Source organism: Balaenoptera physalus (genome assembly GCF_965194825.1).
Source record: "Balaenoptera physalus genome assembly, chromosome: 16".
Classification (NCBI taxonomy): Eukaryota; Metazoa; Chordata; class Mammalia; order Artiodactyla; family Balaenopteridae; genus Balaenoptera; species Balaenoptera physalus.
The window spans coordinates 10,226,365-10,243,528 of NC_138898.1; the positions used below are offsets into that span (position 1 = coordinate 10,226,365).

The 17,164-nt window shown below is 47.6% G+C and overlaps 1 protein-coding gene across 6 annotated transcripts in view; it reads left to right on the forward strand.

Annotated features, from left to right (window-relative positions):
* ATP9A (ATPase phospholipid transporting 9A (putative)) overlaps positions 1–7,536 on the forward strand; it is a 136,163-nt gene extending 128,627 nt beyond the window's left edge. For 4 of the 6 annotated variants that reach the window (XM_082428358.1, XM_082428357.1, XM_082428356.1 and 1 more), the window contains 2 exons: positions 1,541–1,744; positions 3,102–7,536. In XM_082428358.1, the coding sequence (XP_082284484.1) occupies positions 1,541–1,744; positions 3,102–3,238 (341 nt within the window). In that variant the 3' untranslated portion in view covers positions 3,239–7,536. Of the gene's footprint in view, positions 1–1,293; positions 1,423–1,540; positions 1,745–3,101 lie in introns of those variants that run through there. The other 2 variants (XR_014254494.1, XR_014254495.1) reach the window with 2 other exon arrangements.
* The last annotated feature ends 9,628 nt before the right edge of the window (positions 7,537–17,164 follow it).

Sequence of the window (17,164 nt, forward strand, 5' to 3'; positions counted from 1 at the left end):
AGGTACACATGGATAATTTAGAAATCCACATCGTCCATTAGGGATTCATTCTTAGTGTTTTTTTCTGATGGGATGTGTGGTCAAAAAGTGTAGACCGTTGAATTTGTTAGGAGGCTAAATGGTCATTGAAACAATTTGAGGGTTTTTTTCTTTTTGAGAAGTATAGCAAAGTGACATGTATGTAGCTGGTTGAAGAAAGCAAATCCTGCATGGAAGTTGTTCATAATAACAAGCAGTGGTGCTTCATTGCACCCCCTGCACCCCCAGCACTGTAATAGGCAGTCATTTGAGGAGTTTTGGGGTTCAGGGTCTCCTGGCCCTGCTCTTGAGCAGGAATCTCATGCGGCTAGTGTTTCTGATCAACGTGAGACATTCCCCATTGGGTGCCTGCAATTCTGGAGGAAAATGCACTTATCTGGACCCTCCCCCACTTTCCTTTCTCTCCTCAGTGCAGGTGTGTAATTCTTTGAGGGTCTCGCTTGGTTGTCCCTATCATTTTTTGTGTTTGGGGGCAGGGAGGGGGGTAAAGGAGACAAAGCATAACATTTACCGTCTAACTCTTCTTAAGTGCGCAGTTCAGTAGTGTCCAGTATGTTCACGTTGTTGTGAAGCAGATCTCCAGAACTCTTTCATCTTGCAAAACTGAAACTCTGTATCCATGCAACAACAAATGCCTCTCTCCTTCCTCCACACAGTTCCTGGTAGTCACCATTCTACTTTGTCTCTGTGAATGTGACTACTTAGATCCGTCATATACGTGGGATTGTACAGTATTTGTTCTTCTGCGGCTGACTACATCTGTCATTTTAAATAATACACAGAAATTTCTATTTCTTGTTCCACCCAGTCCAGACAGTTACTCTCTCTGCCTCTTTTCCTTTTTTTCCCCTCTATCTCTTCCTCTCCCTCTCTATGCAATTATAAACTCTCTATTAATAAAGACACAGACATAGAGAATGGACTTGAGGACACGGGGAGGGGGAAAGGTAAGCTGGGACGAAGTGAGAGAGTGGCATGGACGTATCTACACTACCAAATGTAAAATAGATAGCTAGTGGGAAGCAGCTGCATAGCACAGGGAGATCAGCTCGGTGCTTTGTGACCACCTAGAGGGGTGGGATAGGGAGGGTGGGAGGGAGACGCAAGAGGGAAGGGATACGGGGATATATGTGTATGTATAGCTGATTCACTTTGTTATACAGCAGAAACCAACACACCATTGTAAAGCAGTTATACTCCAATAAAGATGTTAAGAAAAAAATAAAATAAAAATAAACTCTGTCTTATATACAGCCAAAAGGGAACGTAGGAAAACTAGAATGTGATGCCTCTCTTTCAAACCTCCATAAAGTACCACTCATTAACCTCCTTTAACAAATGGTACCTTTCATGTCTGAACGGGAAAAACAAAAGGAGTCAGATGTGAGTGAGCGGGGTGAGCCTTCGGTGGGGAAGGCGGGGGAGGCCTCGGCTCCCAGCAGGGAGGGCTGCGTGGGCAGCAGAAGCCCCTCCCCAGCCAGACTTCCCTCCGCCCTTGCAGGGAGCACCATCATGTACGGGGCGCTGCTGCTGTTTGAGTCGGAATTCGTGCACATCGTGGCGATTTCCTTCACGTCGCTGATCCTCACGGAGCTGCTAATGGTGGCCCTGACCATCCAGTCCTGGCACTGGCTCATGACGGTGGCCGAGCTGCTCAGCCTGGCCTGCTACATCGCCTCCCTGGTGTTCCTCCACGAATTTATCGGTAAGACCCCCCTGCACCTAGGGGCCCGCCCATCAGGTCCAGGGGTCTCAGCAGCTGGGAAGGGAGGCAGCCTCCCCAGCGCTCGTGTCCTGGGCCCTTTGTCCAGCAGGCCTTTCTACTCAGCTGCCCGCCCTTTTCTCACTGGCATCCCTTGGGACCAGTGGCAGTTGAGAATCAGCCTCTGGGAACTGAGGCTGGCGGGCATGATCTTAATGTAGAGTGTTTTCTTTAAAACCACGCCGTGCCAGCGTGCCTGCTGGCTTAGAAGGGGATTCATTCAGTTCTTCAAGGACCTAGTGGGCTTCTCCAGGGAGCTGGTCACTGTGCCGGGCTCCGTGGAGCTATGGAGATGGTGAGAATCCAGAGAGTAAATGACAGTTCAGCAGGACTTAACCAGTGTTATTAGCTTGAGAAACTCTGCCTTATCATGAAAGCATCTTCTATCACGCCTCTTCTTTATCAGTAAACGCTCTTTAAGAAGGTTTTGATAAAGGAAAAAGGAGCACTCCCGTGAAAAGTGAAGTCTTAGAACAGTTTCACACTTGTTTGAAAAGTCTCTCTGAATAGGTTTTGTAAGCACCTACTGTGCGCTCAGTGGCTTGAGGCCAGGGAGTCACAGAGGCTTAGAAGATGCAAGCTCTGCCCTCAAGAGGCTTTGGTCATCACCTTAGATGTGGACCAGTCATAGGACTGGGCCCGTGGTCGGGGCCCTGGGCTTGGCACTTAGTAGGTGCTTCCTCAGTGCCCGCTGCGTTTCCCCCAGCCTGTGCTCAAGAGGCAGGGAAGGCGGCTGCCAGGCATCCACTCCCGGTACTGTTGCAAATCACTAGCTGTCGCTCCTCTGCTGCACAAACCTCGGAACTGCAGGCCTGACTGTGTGGCGGCAGGAAGGGGAGCTCCCCGCCCCTCCAGGTCACACTCTTCCTGACGAGGGGTCTCCGCCCCCCTTTGCACCACCCTCAGACCCGGCTCTGGCTTCTGTGACCATTGCTGAGGCGAAGGGGAAAAGTTGCTGGGAAGAACTGTGTGTTTGAGCGTCACTTTCTGCCGGGTTTAGGAAGAAAAACTCCAGCTGTCAGATTCCAAATCAAAAACACTTGGAAGGGGGATTTTTTTGCCCACGGTTTTCTTCTCAGAGTTGTTGAAAACAGCGTTTCACGGAAGGTCCGGAAGCTCCAGAAGCAGGTCAGAGAGAGGAGGAGAGAGACAGGGAAGGGACGTCAGGCCGGCAGCCTGGGTGCTGTCAGCACACCCCCTGCGGGAGAGGGGCCCGCATCCCCTCCGATGGCCCTGCCGCCCCGCCGGCTCTGGGCGGCACGTTCCCGCCCGCTCACTGCTGTCTTCTGTTTGCTTGCAGACGTGTACTTCATTGCCACATTGTCCTTCTTGTGGAAAGTGTCTGTCATCACTCTGGTCAGCTGTCTGCCCCTCTATGTCCTCAAGTACCTGCGAAGGCGGTTCTCCCCTCCCAGCTACTCGAAGCTCACGTCCTAGGCCGGGCGCTCGGGAGAGGACCCCGGTCTCCGCACTCTCCTGGCGGACAGAGTTCAAGTTGCATTTCTATTCACCACCACCACCCGTGGATTGTGCAGTGGTGGCTCCCACGTGCAGTTCTGACGTGAAGAGGCTCTGCGCTTCCACGGAGCCCGACACCGCATAAACAGGAGGGAGGCGCCTGAGAGGGCCCCACGCGGGCCTGCCTGAGCCCCTGGTGATTCACAGTCGAGTGAATGTGACTGTGTGAAAACCGGCGACTCAGCCGAGAGATTTATTCATGGGTCACTGTGCAGGCTTCCTTATGACTTGAATTTTGTTGTCATGTGATAAAAGTTTCTGTCTAGTCGAAGACTGTAGAGGGTTTTTTGGTTGTTGTTTTAAACAATCCCAGTGTGTGTGCACTTTTACGTCTTTCTGCTCTTAAAAAACTGGTTTCAGACAAAGATAAAGCTCTCAGTATAGGTTTGGGGGAAAAGACGGTGACATTTGGTAAGAAGTTAACTGGACAGTAATCTCAATTTGGAAATGCTAAATATCCTCTCTAAGGCAGCCCTGCTTATCGAAACGGCACTGGATTCCTAGGATTACAGAAAACCACATGAGAAGAGAGCAGAAGAGAGAGAGAACCGTAAATCCGTATGTTATCCTTCCTCCAGTTCAGCATCTGTGGTCCTGGAGTTAACATCACCTGTCACCTCGTAAAAGAATTTCAAAGGTGTTATCTTGCTTTGTTCCGATCTGGTAACAATTACAAAGCCTGTGGCTATCTGAGGACACTCTGAGACATTTTCAGCAGAGTTGTTTTAGCAGGAAACGTGCCACCGAACGGCCCCTAAATGTGTCGACAGTGTGACAAGAGACCCAGCTAATTCTTTAGGCAACGTAGCACATGTGGCTCAGACCCTCTAAGTCTAAAGTGGAAAGGTCAGGGACTGGGGCTCTTTACGTCCACAGAAACCTGTTTCCTGTTAGGAGGAATTACTGAGGACACAGTGATAAAGGCAGAGGCGTCTTAGCATGCTGCCATTCATCAGTGGTAGCTTCGAGCAAGGAGCCCCAGTCGAAGGAGGCCCGGGCTACAGCTCTGGGGTCTGGGCTCGGTTGCGCAGCCTACAGATTTCAAGGGGAACTTGCTGGAAGGCAGCCAGGAGTAGAGATTCCTCTCCCCACCAGGGTGGGGCCCACGCATGTGTGTTTCCTATAAAGCTGTGGCTTCTTGTTTCAGGGGAAGAAGAGAATTTTCAAGCGCTGGATGTGGCCCGGCAAAGCTTTCTTGGGTTTTCAAGTCTCTCCTGGCAGAAGCCACATGTGCGTGCCAGAGGATTAGGTTGGTGGATCTGCAAGAGCTGATCGTGCTCGAGATCTTAGATTTGTGATTAATTCTTTATGAGTACATACCCTCCAGCCCTTCAGCCTGGTTCTTCTTCATGTGCTTCAGAGATGTAAGTTATGGCTGCCACCCTAGGGTAAGCCTGCTCTTGGAGAGCTGGGGACACGAGGCCCTTGACTTTGGAGCACTCGATATGCTCGTGTATTTCTGTTGCCCTTTTAAAACTTTATAGAATTGACAGTAAGTTGCAGGCACTGTGAAATTGGCTATGACATCACTTCTATTTTAGTTTTAAGATTCTGCAGTTTTGCAGGATTTTTCCCATTCTGTCCCAGCCATTTCTGCCACACAGAAAACATTTACAGGAGGTAAATGTTGTATTGAATGAACGGTTATTCAGGAAGAGGATCTTTGTCCAAAACTTTGAGAAGGGGCGAGCAGGTCTGACGTCTTTGCTGGGTGATTTTATGTGGTTTCAGAGGTGGAGTGAGAGGACGTAGTGCTCAGCGTTTTTGTACCTGTGTGTCTGCTTGGAAGTCAGCCTGTATAACCGGAAGTCTAAAGGTACTTCTACGCCCAGTTCTCAAACCGTGAACTTGACCTTGTTCACAGACAGGTGATGGCTCCTACAGGTAGGTCTCATGGAAATTTTCAGATGTTTCCAGCAGTGACAGGGAATGAAGATGGTCTCTTTGGTCTTTTCCTTAATTCCCAGTTTTGATCGAGGTGCTTGAGTTGACTTTGAAAGTCAACACCTAAACTCTTGCTCGGCATCTGGGAGGGAGAAAGCGTCCCAGAGGAGCAGAAGCAGCTGTGCCTGGAGGTCGCAGGTGCGTTTGTGCCATCAACAGACCCCCTCGTTCTGCCTTTCGACCGTACCCTGGCGGAGGTGGCCAAGGGTGAGAGGGACTAAAATGCAAGTGGGGACCGTGACCGTGTTGGAGAGCCACCCTGCCAGGGGGCAGCCTGCTCCCGCCGCCTTCCGGGGTCCGGAGTGTCTAGGAAAACACATGTGTGCTTCTCAAACTCTAGAGACCCACGTGGCGGGAGCCACGAGTCAGCTGAGAGTACACGATCCTGACGTGCACACATCAGCCCATGATCCCAACAGAGGATCTGCGTACACAGGCACTTCCCGTGTTAGCTTAGCTGTGGAGAGAAGACAAAGGCACAGACAAAAAAATCCAAGCCATTTTACAGGAAACTGCTGAGTTCATAAAAAGCATAAGGATTCCGTTCACCAGTCTGGAAGGAACTTAGGAAACACCGTTGACACCTTGGAGGTCCCCTCGCCTTGGAACTCAGCGGCCCCAAGTCTCCGACAGCCAGAGGCCCCTGGCACACAATCAGCGCTGTTTAAATACTTTCCTCAAAGTAAAAATTACACCTCCCCCTGCCCTTTGACAACATTAGGTATTTCTGTCAGAGTAACTTAATTTTATTATTTGATGATGACTTTTATTATATTTTTTGGTGACGGTTGTGCGTGTGGGAAAGCGAGGAATCCGTTGGGTGTCTCTTTTTCCCTCCCTTTCTCTAGGAGAGTGACCAGACAAGTGTCTCCATCTTGAGTGCTTTCTTGTATCTGCCCGTTTCAGTGCTAATCTGAGAGTGTGCACATGCATGTGTGTGTTGCTTATCGTGCTCCGTGAGACTGGCTGCACTTACTTGGGTTGCTTGGGGCAGAGGACTTCGCCCTAAAGCGGTGAAGGGCATCCCAAGGAGCATCTTGAGATGGGAGCAAACCATCTGTTTACAGCCGCCTGGAGCTGGGAGGCCCAGGGCCGGGATTCCTCCCACTTTTAGCTTTATTATAGCCAGATCCCAGACTCGCTTCCCTTAAGTGAAACCCTTTTTCGTAGCAGTGATCTTAAATACCAACGTCTGCTTACCCTTTCCTCCGTATGTTTTCCACTGAAAACTTAGGTTATGCTGACAGTACTTTTGAATGCATTTTGGGCTTTTGTGCTCATTGGAAATTGACATGATCATGCCTATTTTTCTTTCTCTAGACCTTTGCTTTTATACTTTGTTTTGTTTTTCCCGGGGTGGGAATGGGAATGCCCTTGCGCCTTTATGGGGCAGCATTTTAAACCTGTGCCAGAATTGCAGATGGGACCTACGTGATCTTCTGCTCTATCTTACTTAAGGCCAACACCTATCAGCCACTTTTATCTTGGATCTTTTTGGTGTGTTTGAAACGTGTGTATGTGTGAGTGTATGATGTCACCTCAAGTGTTTTGAAGACATACTTGGTTTTCACTGCGTTAAAATCCTGTCACGGTTTTGTTTTTCATTAAGAAATATACAAGGAGCTTTGCAAAGACAACAGACTTTATTTCTCCCTCCTTCTTTTAACATAAAGCTTTTTTTTTTTTGGTCATTTATATGTATGTCTTAGGAAATATTTCCATTAATTAAGTCCATTGTGTCTTGGAAAAATATACATATTATGCTCTTGGATGGAACCGATAAGCACGTGAGCAGCATTGCAGTACTTGGAGACGCTCAGCATCTTCTCACACCAGCGCGGCGTTCCTGGGAATCTGTCTTCTTCGTCACAGTATGGTTGGAGACACAGTCTGTTGGTGTCGCTGGGCGATGTCAGTGAATAGTGTGTTTGCTGGGGGGCAGGAGGGGAGGGGGCGTGGTATTTGCAAAAAACAAATATTGTGGCTCATTTATTATTTTGTTGCAATGGGGCTGACTGAATTCCTCTGGGACTCCTTGACTTCCTCATTAGTAGATTATCTGTAATCCTCATGGCAGATACTCACCAGGACAGCGTTTTTTGATTAGAGGGAAGTGATAGTACAGAGCTTTAATTTAGCAGGAGCTCCCAGATGATTTAAATTCTTGATCCTGTGATGACATACATGTGATCCTGTGAGATTCTGAGCGGTTCTATTTTCATTGTCTGCCAGCGTGGCCCGTTGCTGTTGCCCAATAAAGCTTGTGTACTTTATGCCTTTGGGGATCATTTTAATTTGTGCAGGGACATGAAACTCTGGTGTCAAAATGAGAGCTTGTTATTATAATGCTCCTATGTTGTATGTATCTCATGGTACATAAAATGTAAATAGCTTTTTCTCCAGGTAAAGAATTATTTTAATTTCAGCAAAAAAAACCCCCCAAACCCATGCATTATTTATTATTCTGTACTGTTGTCTATTCCAGATATGTTAGAATTTCAAAAAGTGATCTATATAAAAAAAGCGAACATATTTTATGATTCACATTGTATTTATACACCCAGTCTTTGATTGCTTTGTATAGATTTTTTTTTTAATCAAGTGATAGAAGATTTAGGAACCCGGTCACTTAAGTTTTAGGGAAAAGAGGTTTTTTAAGCTATTGTGTAGGATACAGAGGACATGGTATTTTATTCATCTAATCCAGTGATTCTCAGCCAGAGGTGACTGTGGCCTGCAGGGGGCATGGGGCAATGTCTGAAGTCACTTTTGGTTCTCACAACTTGGAGGGGTGGTGCTCTGCTGGCATCTAATGAAGACTGCACAGGGCAGCCCCGCAGCAGAGGATCATTCAAACCGACGTCAAAAGTGTTGAGGTTGAGAAACCCACATACAATCTGCAAGTGTCAGTTTTGCCATTTTTAAGAGTCTGTCTTCATTTCCAAAGGAGCCCAGCAGCCGTAAACTCCTGTCTCAAGAAGCTGATTATACATCCAACTGGCCAAATGTTTTAATTAGCAGCTCTTTGCAGTGCGGGCTACTGGCTTCCTCTCCCTGGCTCTCCACTGAAAGGGCCGTTCTCAGTTTATGGAGTCGAGAGGGGATTGTACATTAGCTGTGCCGCAGTCAACAGCGGCTCCCTGGGCACGTGGAGGACGCATGCGCTCAAGAGCAGAGGGCAGTACTTTTCCTTAACCGCATGCCATCGATGTAAAGTCTTCAGACCGCTTTTACCTGCTGTGAAATTCCATGAATGTGCAGACACTCCTCCATCCGAGCCACTAGGGGGAACTTGAGGATCAAAAGACATTTCTGTTTCCTGTTTTCACCAGCCCGGCGGGCCCAGCATACCTAACTGTTATGTTTCAAGACGCTGCTTTCATAGCTTCAGAATTTATTTCATGGCCAACGGCTCCGTTAAAAACAGACATTTCTTTTTATGTTGTTGACCAGACTATTTTGCTGGACTTAGCTTGGGGAAAAAAAGAAAAAAGAAAAAAAGATGGGGGCGGGGGTGAGATGAATATTTATTTGATCTCAGATATTTGCATTTTTGAATAATTGGCAACTGGGAATCCTTGCCCTCCTCACTCTTCAGGCTCATAAGGTTTAGAGACGAAATGTCCCAACACCTCAAGTACTTTAACTGTTTTTGTTATGAAACTTTTCAGGGTGACATGAAACCCTGCAGTATTTGTGAGCTGATCTGTAAATGATGGATTTGCTCACCTCAAAATAGAACTGTAGTCGCTCCAAACTTTCCACAAGTCGGAGCACAGTAACCGAATTCATTCAGGACTTGCTAATTTCCTACTTTAAATGGGTTACATAACAGAACAGTCCCTCCTTTGCGCCTCTCAAAACTACCCGTGAAGTGATGGTGAAATGTATCGTTAAAAGCTAGAAATAGCTTTGCTAAACTCTGGGAAAACGATGAGTTTTTTTTTTTTTCTTCTGATATCCCCCCCCCCTTTTTTCATCCAAACATTGCATAATGTTAAAAAAAAAAAAAAGTCAAATCTTTCCGTGGGATTTAATTTCGTTCTCCATGTGGCTGTGGTTGGAGGGATAACTTAAGTACTTTGGGGGCTGGCAGATTTTTGGAGGATCACGCACTCCCGGATCGGTTTTCATCTGAAGCCTTAGCAGAGAAGTATGCCCGATCCTGGGGTTTCTCCCCTTCCCTCCTGCTCCCCCTTTTATGGATGAGTTATCTACAGCGTAGCATCTTTTCAGAAGGCCTGCCTTCTCGTAAGAATGCCAAAGCAAAGCCACCCTCCACTTTCCATATTGAGGTTTTGATTTTGAAATGGATTCCCCATAAAATTTGGGGGTAACTGAATCACATGTGAAGTCACCAGCCCCACACCCTATGCTCGGTGACCAGCCAGGTCTCATTTCTTAGAACTCAGCCTGCAGGTTCTGTTTGCTTACACTGAGAACTTCGTGTTCCTAAGCCTCTGCTGTTCATTTTCAAGAGATTTAAGAGAAGAACATTTTTTCTTTTATTGGGTCCAGATAAGCCCAGGAATATTTTTTTTTTCTTCAAGGAAGATTGCAGAATCCAGAAAGAGGGATGGGAGTTGTGTGGAGTATGCTGATGTATTCATTCATTCATTCACTAAATATTTACTGAGCACCTACTATGTGTTGGGTACTGTTCTTCAGGCAGGAAGCAACAGTGGAGAGCAAGAGGGACAGTTCCTGCCCTCATAGTGATTATCTTCTTGTGTGTGGGAGAGACAGTGGACATACAGATACAGACTCTAATGTCCTCTGAAGAAAGCAGGGAGAGGGAGAAGAAAAGAGTGATGATATGGTTAAAGTATGGATAGTGGAAGTGATGGGGGTCAGAGAAGGGCCTTTTGGGATGGACCACTGGAGCAGAAGCCTGAAGGATGAGAGGAAGGGAACTGTGGGAAGCTCTGGGGGAAATGGTGTTTGGGCAGCAGGGTATGCAAAGGCCCTGGGGTTGGAAAGGCTGGGCGTGTCAGAGGAGCAGAAAGGCGGGCACATCGCCGGAGTGCTGAGACCAAGAGGGAGGTTGGAGGAGATGAGGGCGGGGTGGGGAGGCAGGTAGGGCCCGCGGTCCATGGCATTCATTCACTGAGTGCTGTATGAGAACCAAGCGAGCATTATTAAAGTTGGCCCAAGAACTATGTCAGAACCTGAACTCTGTCCAAGGGGCCCCAGTTTACTCTCTCCCTGCTACTCACTGACCCATCCCTTCCTGTCTTTGTTTCCACCTCTGTGTTCCAAGGGGGTTGAGGCGAGACCCCTCCCATTGGAATCAACCCACTGCCATGCCCAGTATTTCTGTGTGACTTTATTGGCATAAACGACACTAACTATTATATAAAGAGGAGAAGAAGGCGGTCCTTGGATGAAGTTTCTTCTTGCTTTTCCAGCAAATACTACAAAGGGTCTCTGTTCAGCACTGCCTGGGGTGCAGTGGGCAGAGGTGATTGTTCTTGGGCGAGCCCTGGAAAGCCGGCCACCTCCGACTTAGAAGGTGAGTCTGGAGGGAGAACCAGTAGAGAAGAATGAACTGGGTCACGTTCTTCGAAGATGCCACATTTCCAGAATATGCCCACTTGGGTCGGATTTCGAAGAGGAAGCGCTTTGCAGTCATGAACTGCGTGCGGGAACCCAGGCTGTGTTCAAATTCCTCCTGAAGAGAGAAATAATAACGAGAACAGGCTGTGGAAAAGAATGTAGTTAGTGTCTTAAAGATGGGCAAATACTCATTCTCATTTGTCCTTTTATGTGAAACAGATTTTTTAGAAGGCAATTGGAGTAGCTAACGACATCCAGAGCCCTGCTGATTCGAGTGGGGCCGGGGCCGGGGGCTCCAGTTTGCCCAAACTACTAATCAGACCCAAGGAAAGAGGTGAGTTGATTACCCTGGAAATCGCACAGGAATTCTTCAAAGACGTGGCCAGTAATTAGCGTGTAAGATGCTACTCGCTCTGCACAAAACTTCGCATAATTTTACTAGGCAGCTCATCACCATCAGAATTGGAGAAAATCAGGCCAGAAAAAGTCCCGCTAGCCAGGCTGCCTGATGCAGACGTGGAGACTTTTGCTCTAAAATGGCTTCATACTTAAGGGAGACACCAAGAGAATGCACTACCTTTCTTCTGGGCCTAATGGTGGGCGGGAGTCGAAATGAATGCAATGACATTTTAGGAGACGGGCTGGAATTTGGCGGGGGGTAGGGGGAGGCAGCAGAGGGCACCATGCCATGGCCCCAGCTGGAATCGAGACAGACTTGGTTTGAATACCCAGTCCCACACCTACTGAGTGATATGGGGCCGATTCCTTAGAGCCTCTGAGCTTCAGTTCCCTGCCTGTTTTTAGGACCAGGAACACCACCTGTGAGAGCCAGCAACGAGGCTCATGGCACAGCTGCTGTCATCACTTGAGACCTCTGAGGGAGGGCGGGCTGCAGATGGAGGGAGGCCGTCTCCCCGACGCTCAAAGTCCTTCATAGAGATGGGTTCACGTGCGTGTTTTTTCCAAACACCAAGGTCACCCGTCTGGATAGAGTCCTTATAAGAGTTAAAGGTTTGGGCGCAGAGGCAATATCCCACCTTGACTCTGCTCACCTTTCCTTGACTTTGCAGGTGCTTTCCCTTCAAACTGCCCTGCTCTGAGTGGCTTCTCCTCCCCGCGTGGGACACGAACCTGCCCACCTTATGCTGGGCTGGCCTGGGCATCCCTACCTGAGGCTTACACCCCTTCAGGGCTGGGGGTAGACGTAGCCAAAGGAGAAAGAGGATGTCCCCCAAACTCCACTGACTCCGCAATTTGGGATGGAGAATGAGAGTCAGTCAGTCATTGAATTGGCAAATCATTTAACACATTTTTTTCACATGAAAACAAATTCATGAATAGAGCAGAAAGCAAAATCTGCTGGAGTTTGAAAAAATAAACCAAGAGGCCTGAGAGAAGTGAAGGGGGAGGGGGTGGCTGGAGCCCACGTGGGTGGTGCTTCCTCATTGGCTTTGCTCTTAGGGGATGTGGAGAGGCGGCTTGGAAGGAACTGACTTCCGGTTTTGTCCTCAGCCAGCCCAGGACCTGGACTGTGGTGACTTTGAATTTGTTTTTTTTATTCTGGTAAAATATACACAAAGTGTACCATTTTCACCATTTTAAAGTATACGGTTTGGTGGCATTAAGTCATTGAATTTTTTTTTTTTTAACTTTTATTGAAATGTAGTTGATTTACAGTGTTGTGGTCATTGAGTGTTTTTTTTTTTTTTTTTTTGGCTGCGTTGGGTTTTTGTTGCTGTGTGTGAGCTTTCTCTAGTTGCGGCGAGTGGGGGCTACTCTTCATTGTGGTGCGTGGACTTCTCATTGCGGTGGGTTCTCTTGTTGCAGAGCATGGGCTCTAGGCGTGTGGGCTTCAGTAGATGTGGCACGCGGGCTCAGTAGTTGTGGCTCGCAAGCTCTAGAGCACAGGCTCAGTAGCTGTGGTGCACAGACTTATTTGCTCCGTGGCATGTGGGATCTTCCCGGACCAGGGCTCAAACCCGTGTCCCCTGCGTTGGCAGGCGGATTCTTAACCACTGCACCACCAGGGAAGCCCCAGTCATTGAGTTTTAAGAGTGGATTCTGGAAGATTCAGGAACCTGACTTGAAAAAGTGGGCCTTGCTGTGTCACGGCGTTTTACGGTTGCAAAGTGCTTTCCCACCTGCCCCTCATTCTGTGATTAGGAGGTGTTATCCTCATTTTGCAGATGAGAAAAGCATCGTTGAGAGAGACTGAGGATGAAGCAGGGCCACATAGCAACACAGATATTCATAACACTATTCACAATCGCCAAAAAGTGCAAACAATCCAATTGTCCATCAACTGATCAACGGGTAAACAAAATGTGGTCTATCCATAACTGTGGAATGCTGTCCAGCCATAAAAAGGAATGAAGTACTGACACATGCTACAACATGGATGGACCTTGAAAACATTATGCTGAGTGAAATAAACCAGTCCCTATAGGCCACATGTTGTATGATTGCATAATTATATGAAAAGTCCAGAAGAGGCAAATCTATAGAGACAGAAAGTAGATTAGTGGTTGCCTAGGGCTGGGGAAGATCAGAGGATAGGTGTGACTTCTGATGGGTAGGGGGTTTCTTTTGGGGATGATGAAAAAGTTCTAAAATTAGCTTGTGATGATGGTTACACAACTGTACACGCACTAAAACACGTTTAATTATACACCACGTATGGGTGAATTTTATAGTATATAACTTATATCTTAATAAGTCTGTTAAAAGACAAACCCTACCAAACTGTGTCCAGAGCAGCTGCACTGTTTTTGCATTCCACGGCAGTAACACATGAGCGTTCCAGTTGCTCCACATCCTCGGCAGCACTTGGCATTGTCAGTCCTTTTGTTTTAGCCATTCTAACAGAGGTGCAGTGGTCCCTCTTCATGATTTTTAATTGTATGTTCCTAATGGTCGATGACATTGAACATCTTTTCTTGTGCTTGGTTGCCACCCACATGTCTTCTTTGGTGAGGTATTCATGTCTCACCCCCTCCCCCTGCCGCCCCCCCATTTAAATTAGATTGTTTCCTTACTGTTGAATTCTGAGAGTTCTTTATACGTTCTGGATAGAAGTATGTTGTTGAATACGTGATTTGCAAAAAGGTTTTCCCCCACCTGTGGCTTGTCAATTCATTCTCTTTGTTGTCGATATTTCTCATACTAGCCACTCTGGTGGGTGCATTGTGGTATCTCATTGTGGTTCTCGTTTGCATCAGATCATTTCTTAGTCTGGTATGGGGGGTCTTGGTTCAACAGCAGCTCTGGTTTTATGCAAAGTGCTTCACATACAGAATGTTTTTGAAGAGGGAGAGACGGTTGTTATCTTTTCTACCGGTAAGGTTTTAAGAGATTCAGTGACTGGCTCAAGGTGACACAGCTCCTAGGTAAGAGGTGGGGTGAGGATTGGAACCCAGGTCTGTTGTCTTAGAGGCAGCTGCCTCTTTGGAGCTATAATCCGCTTTAACCCTCAACTTCAAGGCTCCCAGTAAAAACAACAGCCTGAGTCTGCCCAGCAAGCTGCATTCCTTTATGGCATGTCATGAGAGGTTGAGAAATGTCAGTGAAGATGACGAGTGCTCTGTTTATCTGACTCTCATCATTCCCAAGGACCCTCCTTACCTCCGTTCCTGACATAGCAGTTCCCAGGGAATTGCCACATTTTCTAGCTGCTGTCATTGTGGTTGTTCCCACCTTCTAATTATGAGCAGAGTCAGCCCTGGGATGGGGTAGAGGCCTCGAGTCATGAGTCATTGCAGGGATGTTGTCACTGGGGAAGAGAGCCCCTGGGTTGTCTGGAGGCACCGTTCAACATCTACGAGCACCTACTGGGAGCCAGGCAGCTTCTAGGCACTGAGGATGTGACATCCATGGCCCCTGCTCTCTGAAGTACCTTCTGTCTTAGATGGAGAAACAAACAGGCATCATGTAGGTCTTTGCTCAGATGTCCCTTCTCAGAGAGGCCTTACCTGACTGCCCCACTAACGTTACAGCCCTGTCACTCTCTAGCCCCTTACCCTGCTGTATTTGTCCTCAGGCACTTAGTGCTATTAGAGTGTTATTTTCAGTATCGTCCAGTGGAATGTATGCTTTTTGACTTATTTGCTATTCTGGGTACCTAGAAAAAGGTGGCACATGGTGAGTGTTCAATAACTGTGGAATGAATAAGTGAAGTAAACAAATAAGGTAACTGCATTTCACAGTGATAATTACTATGGTGAAATTAAATCAGGATGCCATTAGGGAGACTGGAGTGGGATAGGGGTGAGGGGTGAAGAGTGTGTGTGGCCATTTTAGACTTGGTAGCCAGGGACGGTGTCCTTGAATAGGTGAATTCGGAGCTTAAATCTGAAAGGTGAGGGGAACCAGCATTCATAGATATGAGAAAAGAGTGTTTGAGGCAGAGGAAATAGCACGTGCAAATGCCCTGTGGCAGGAAGTGTTCAGCGTATCAAGGAAGAGAAAGAAGAGCAATGGCGGCCAGCGCTGATGAGTGGCAGGAAGTGAGTATTGTTTTCTAGCAGGAAGGCGTCCATTTACCCCCCTGGGCCTGTCTCCATGCCAGAACTTGCTGCTTTCTGAACTTTCCAGGCCAGCTTAGACAGTGGACCTGCTAGGATTCCCATCACCAGAGATGTCAAGGATGTGGCTCATGCCCCAGACCACACTGCTTGCCCCAAGTATGACTGATTTCTTTCTCCAAGTCCAGGGTTGTGGCTTTTGGTAGCTGGATCAACCCATGAGAAAGCTCTCTTAATTCTTGAGAGAATCTCCACTGGACCCAGGAAATGCCTCTCAAGAAAGACTTCTAAGAGCTACATGGCTTCCAAATGGGAGTGTGTATGCTGTGTTTTCCACCTGTATTGTCTTGTTGAGTCCTCACAGTAACCGTGTGGTTTAAGTGGCATTAAACTCGTTTGACAGATAAGGAACACAAGATACACTTATATTCCAGACCTGGCTTATTAACTTATTAATTATGAAATGCTGGACAAATAATGCACCCTGAACCTGAGGTTTTTCATCTGTGAAATGAGTATGTGTCTGAGTATACGTGTGCCCAGTCCCTAATTGATAATACTTGTTGGGAGAAATGAATGTATTGATATATGTGAAATGCCCGGCACGGTGCATGAACACATAAAGCCATTCTGTGTCAGTCACAGCTCCATGTTTGCACGCAACCGAAATCAGCACTGGCAAAGCTAAGCCAAGAATCGGGGAGGGAGAATTTATTGCCAGGATGCAGAGTGACTCAGACTGGAACTTGGGCTTGGAACAGGCAGGAACCAGGATATGCTGGGGATGCAGGTGGCAGGAGCTAATCCACCTCCGGTCAGGTTCCTGCAGCTTGTTTTATCACCTCCAGCTTTTTAAATCTACCCCACCCAACCCCACCGCGTATCACTACACAGTCAAAGTCCTGGTGGGGGAATCTCATGAATCCAGCTTGGGTCACATAGCCGGGTATTTTGACTTACAGTTCCTCCAGATTGTCTGCCCTGGGGAAGAGGTAATTTTTCAAGGGGATTGTTTTTGTTTCCCCAAGAAGAAAAGGCAAATGGATGCTTGGTGGTCAAAGAATAACTGTGTCTATTACAGTAATAATCTTGGCTTTGCCACTGAACTCCCTGATCAAGATGTTCCCTCTCCAGGCTTCAGTTCCTACTCTGAAATGAAGGCACTGAGTTCCACACCAGGGTGACTCTCAGAATCTCTGGTGGAACTTTAGAAAAATCGGGACACACTCTCCTCGGCCATCTGTTTTGATCAGCTTTGAAACTTCTCCTAGAAGTCCTTCTTACATCTCATTGGCCAGTACTGGGATACACGCCCACCCCTAAACCAATCACTGGCGAGAGGGGAATGGAGGACGGCCAATCAGATTTGACCCCTGCTCTTCCAAAAACCAGGGCGAGGGGGTGGCAGTTGGCTGACCCCAGCAGGGTCTACAGTGCTTTCTCTCTCTTTGTTGGACGGATTTCTTTGAACCAGTGGAGCTTGAAAGGTGGGGGGTAGGAGTCAGGGTGTCCTTTTCAGTCCGGAAGTGGCCATAAAAGTTGTGTCCTCATTGCTCCATGGAACACCCCCAGAGGGAGGCCATCTGTGACCTGCCACGTAGCTCAGCCGCCCCAGGTACGAAACTTACCTAAAATGTGCCAAAGCCGGTGGCAAACCTGGAGAAGAAAGAAACACCAGGTGGTAGCATCCAGTAAATAAGGATTTGGGCTGAAATGAAAAAAAATTTCACCTTGCCAGGCACGATGGCTGTACCGATGTTGACGTAAGGCAGGTTTTAATGATGGTGCCAAGTAAACTTGGCCGTGCAAGTTGGGGGCTGTCCCC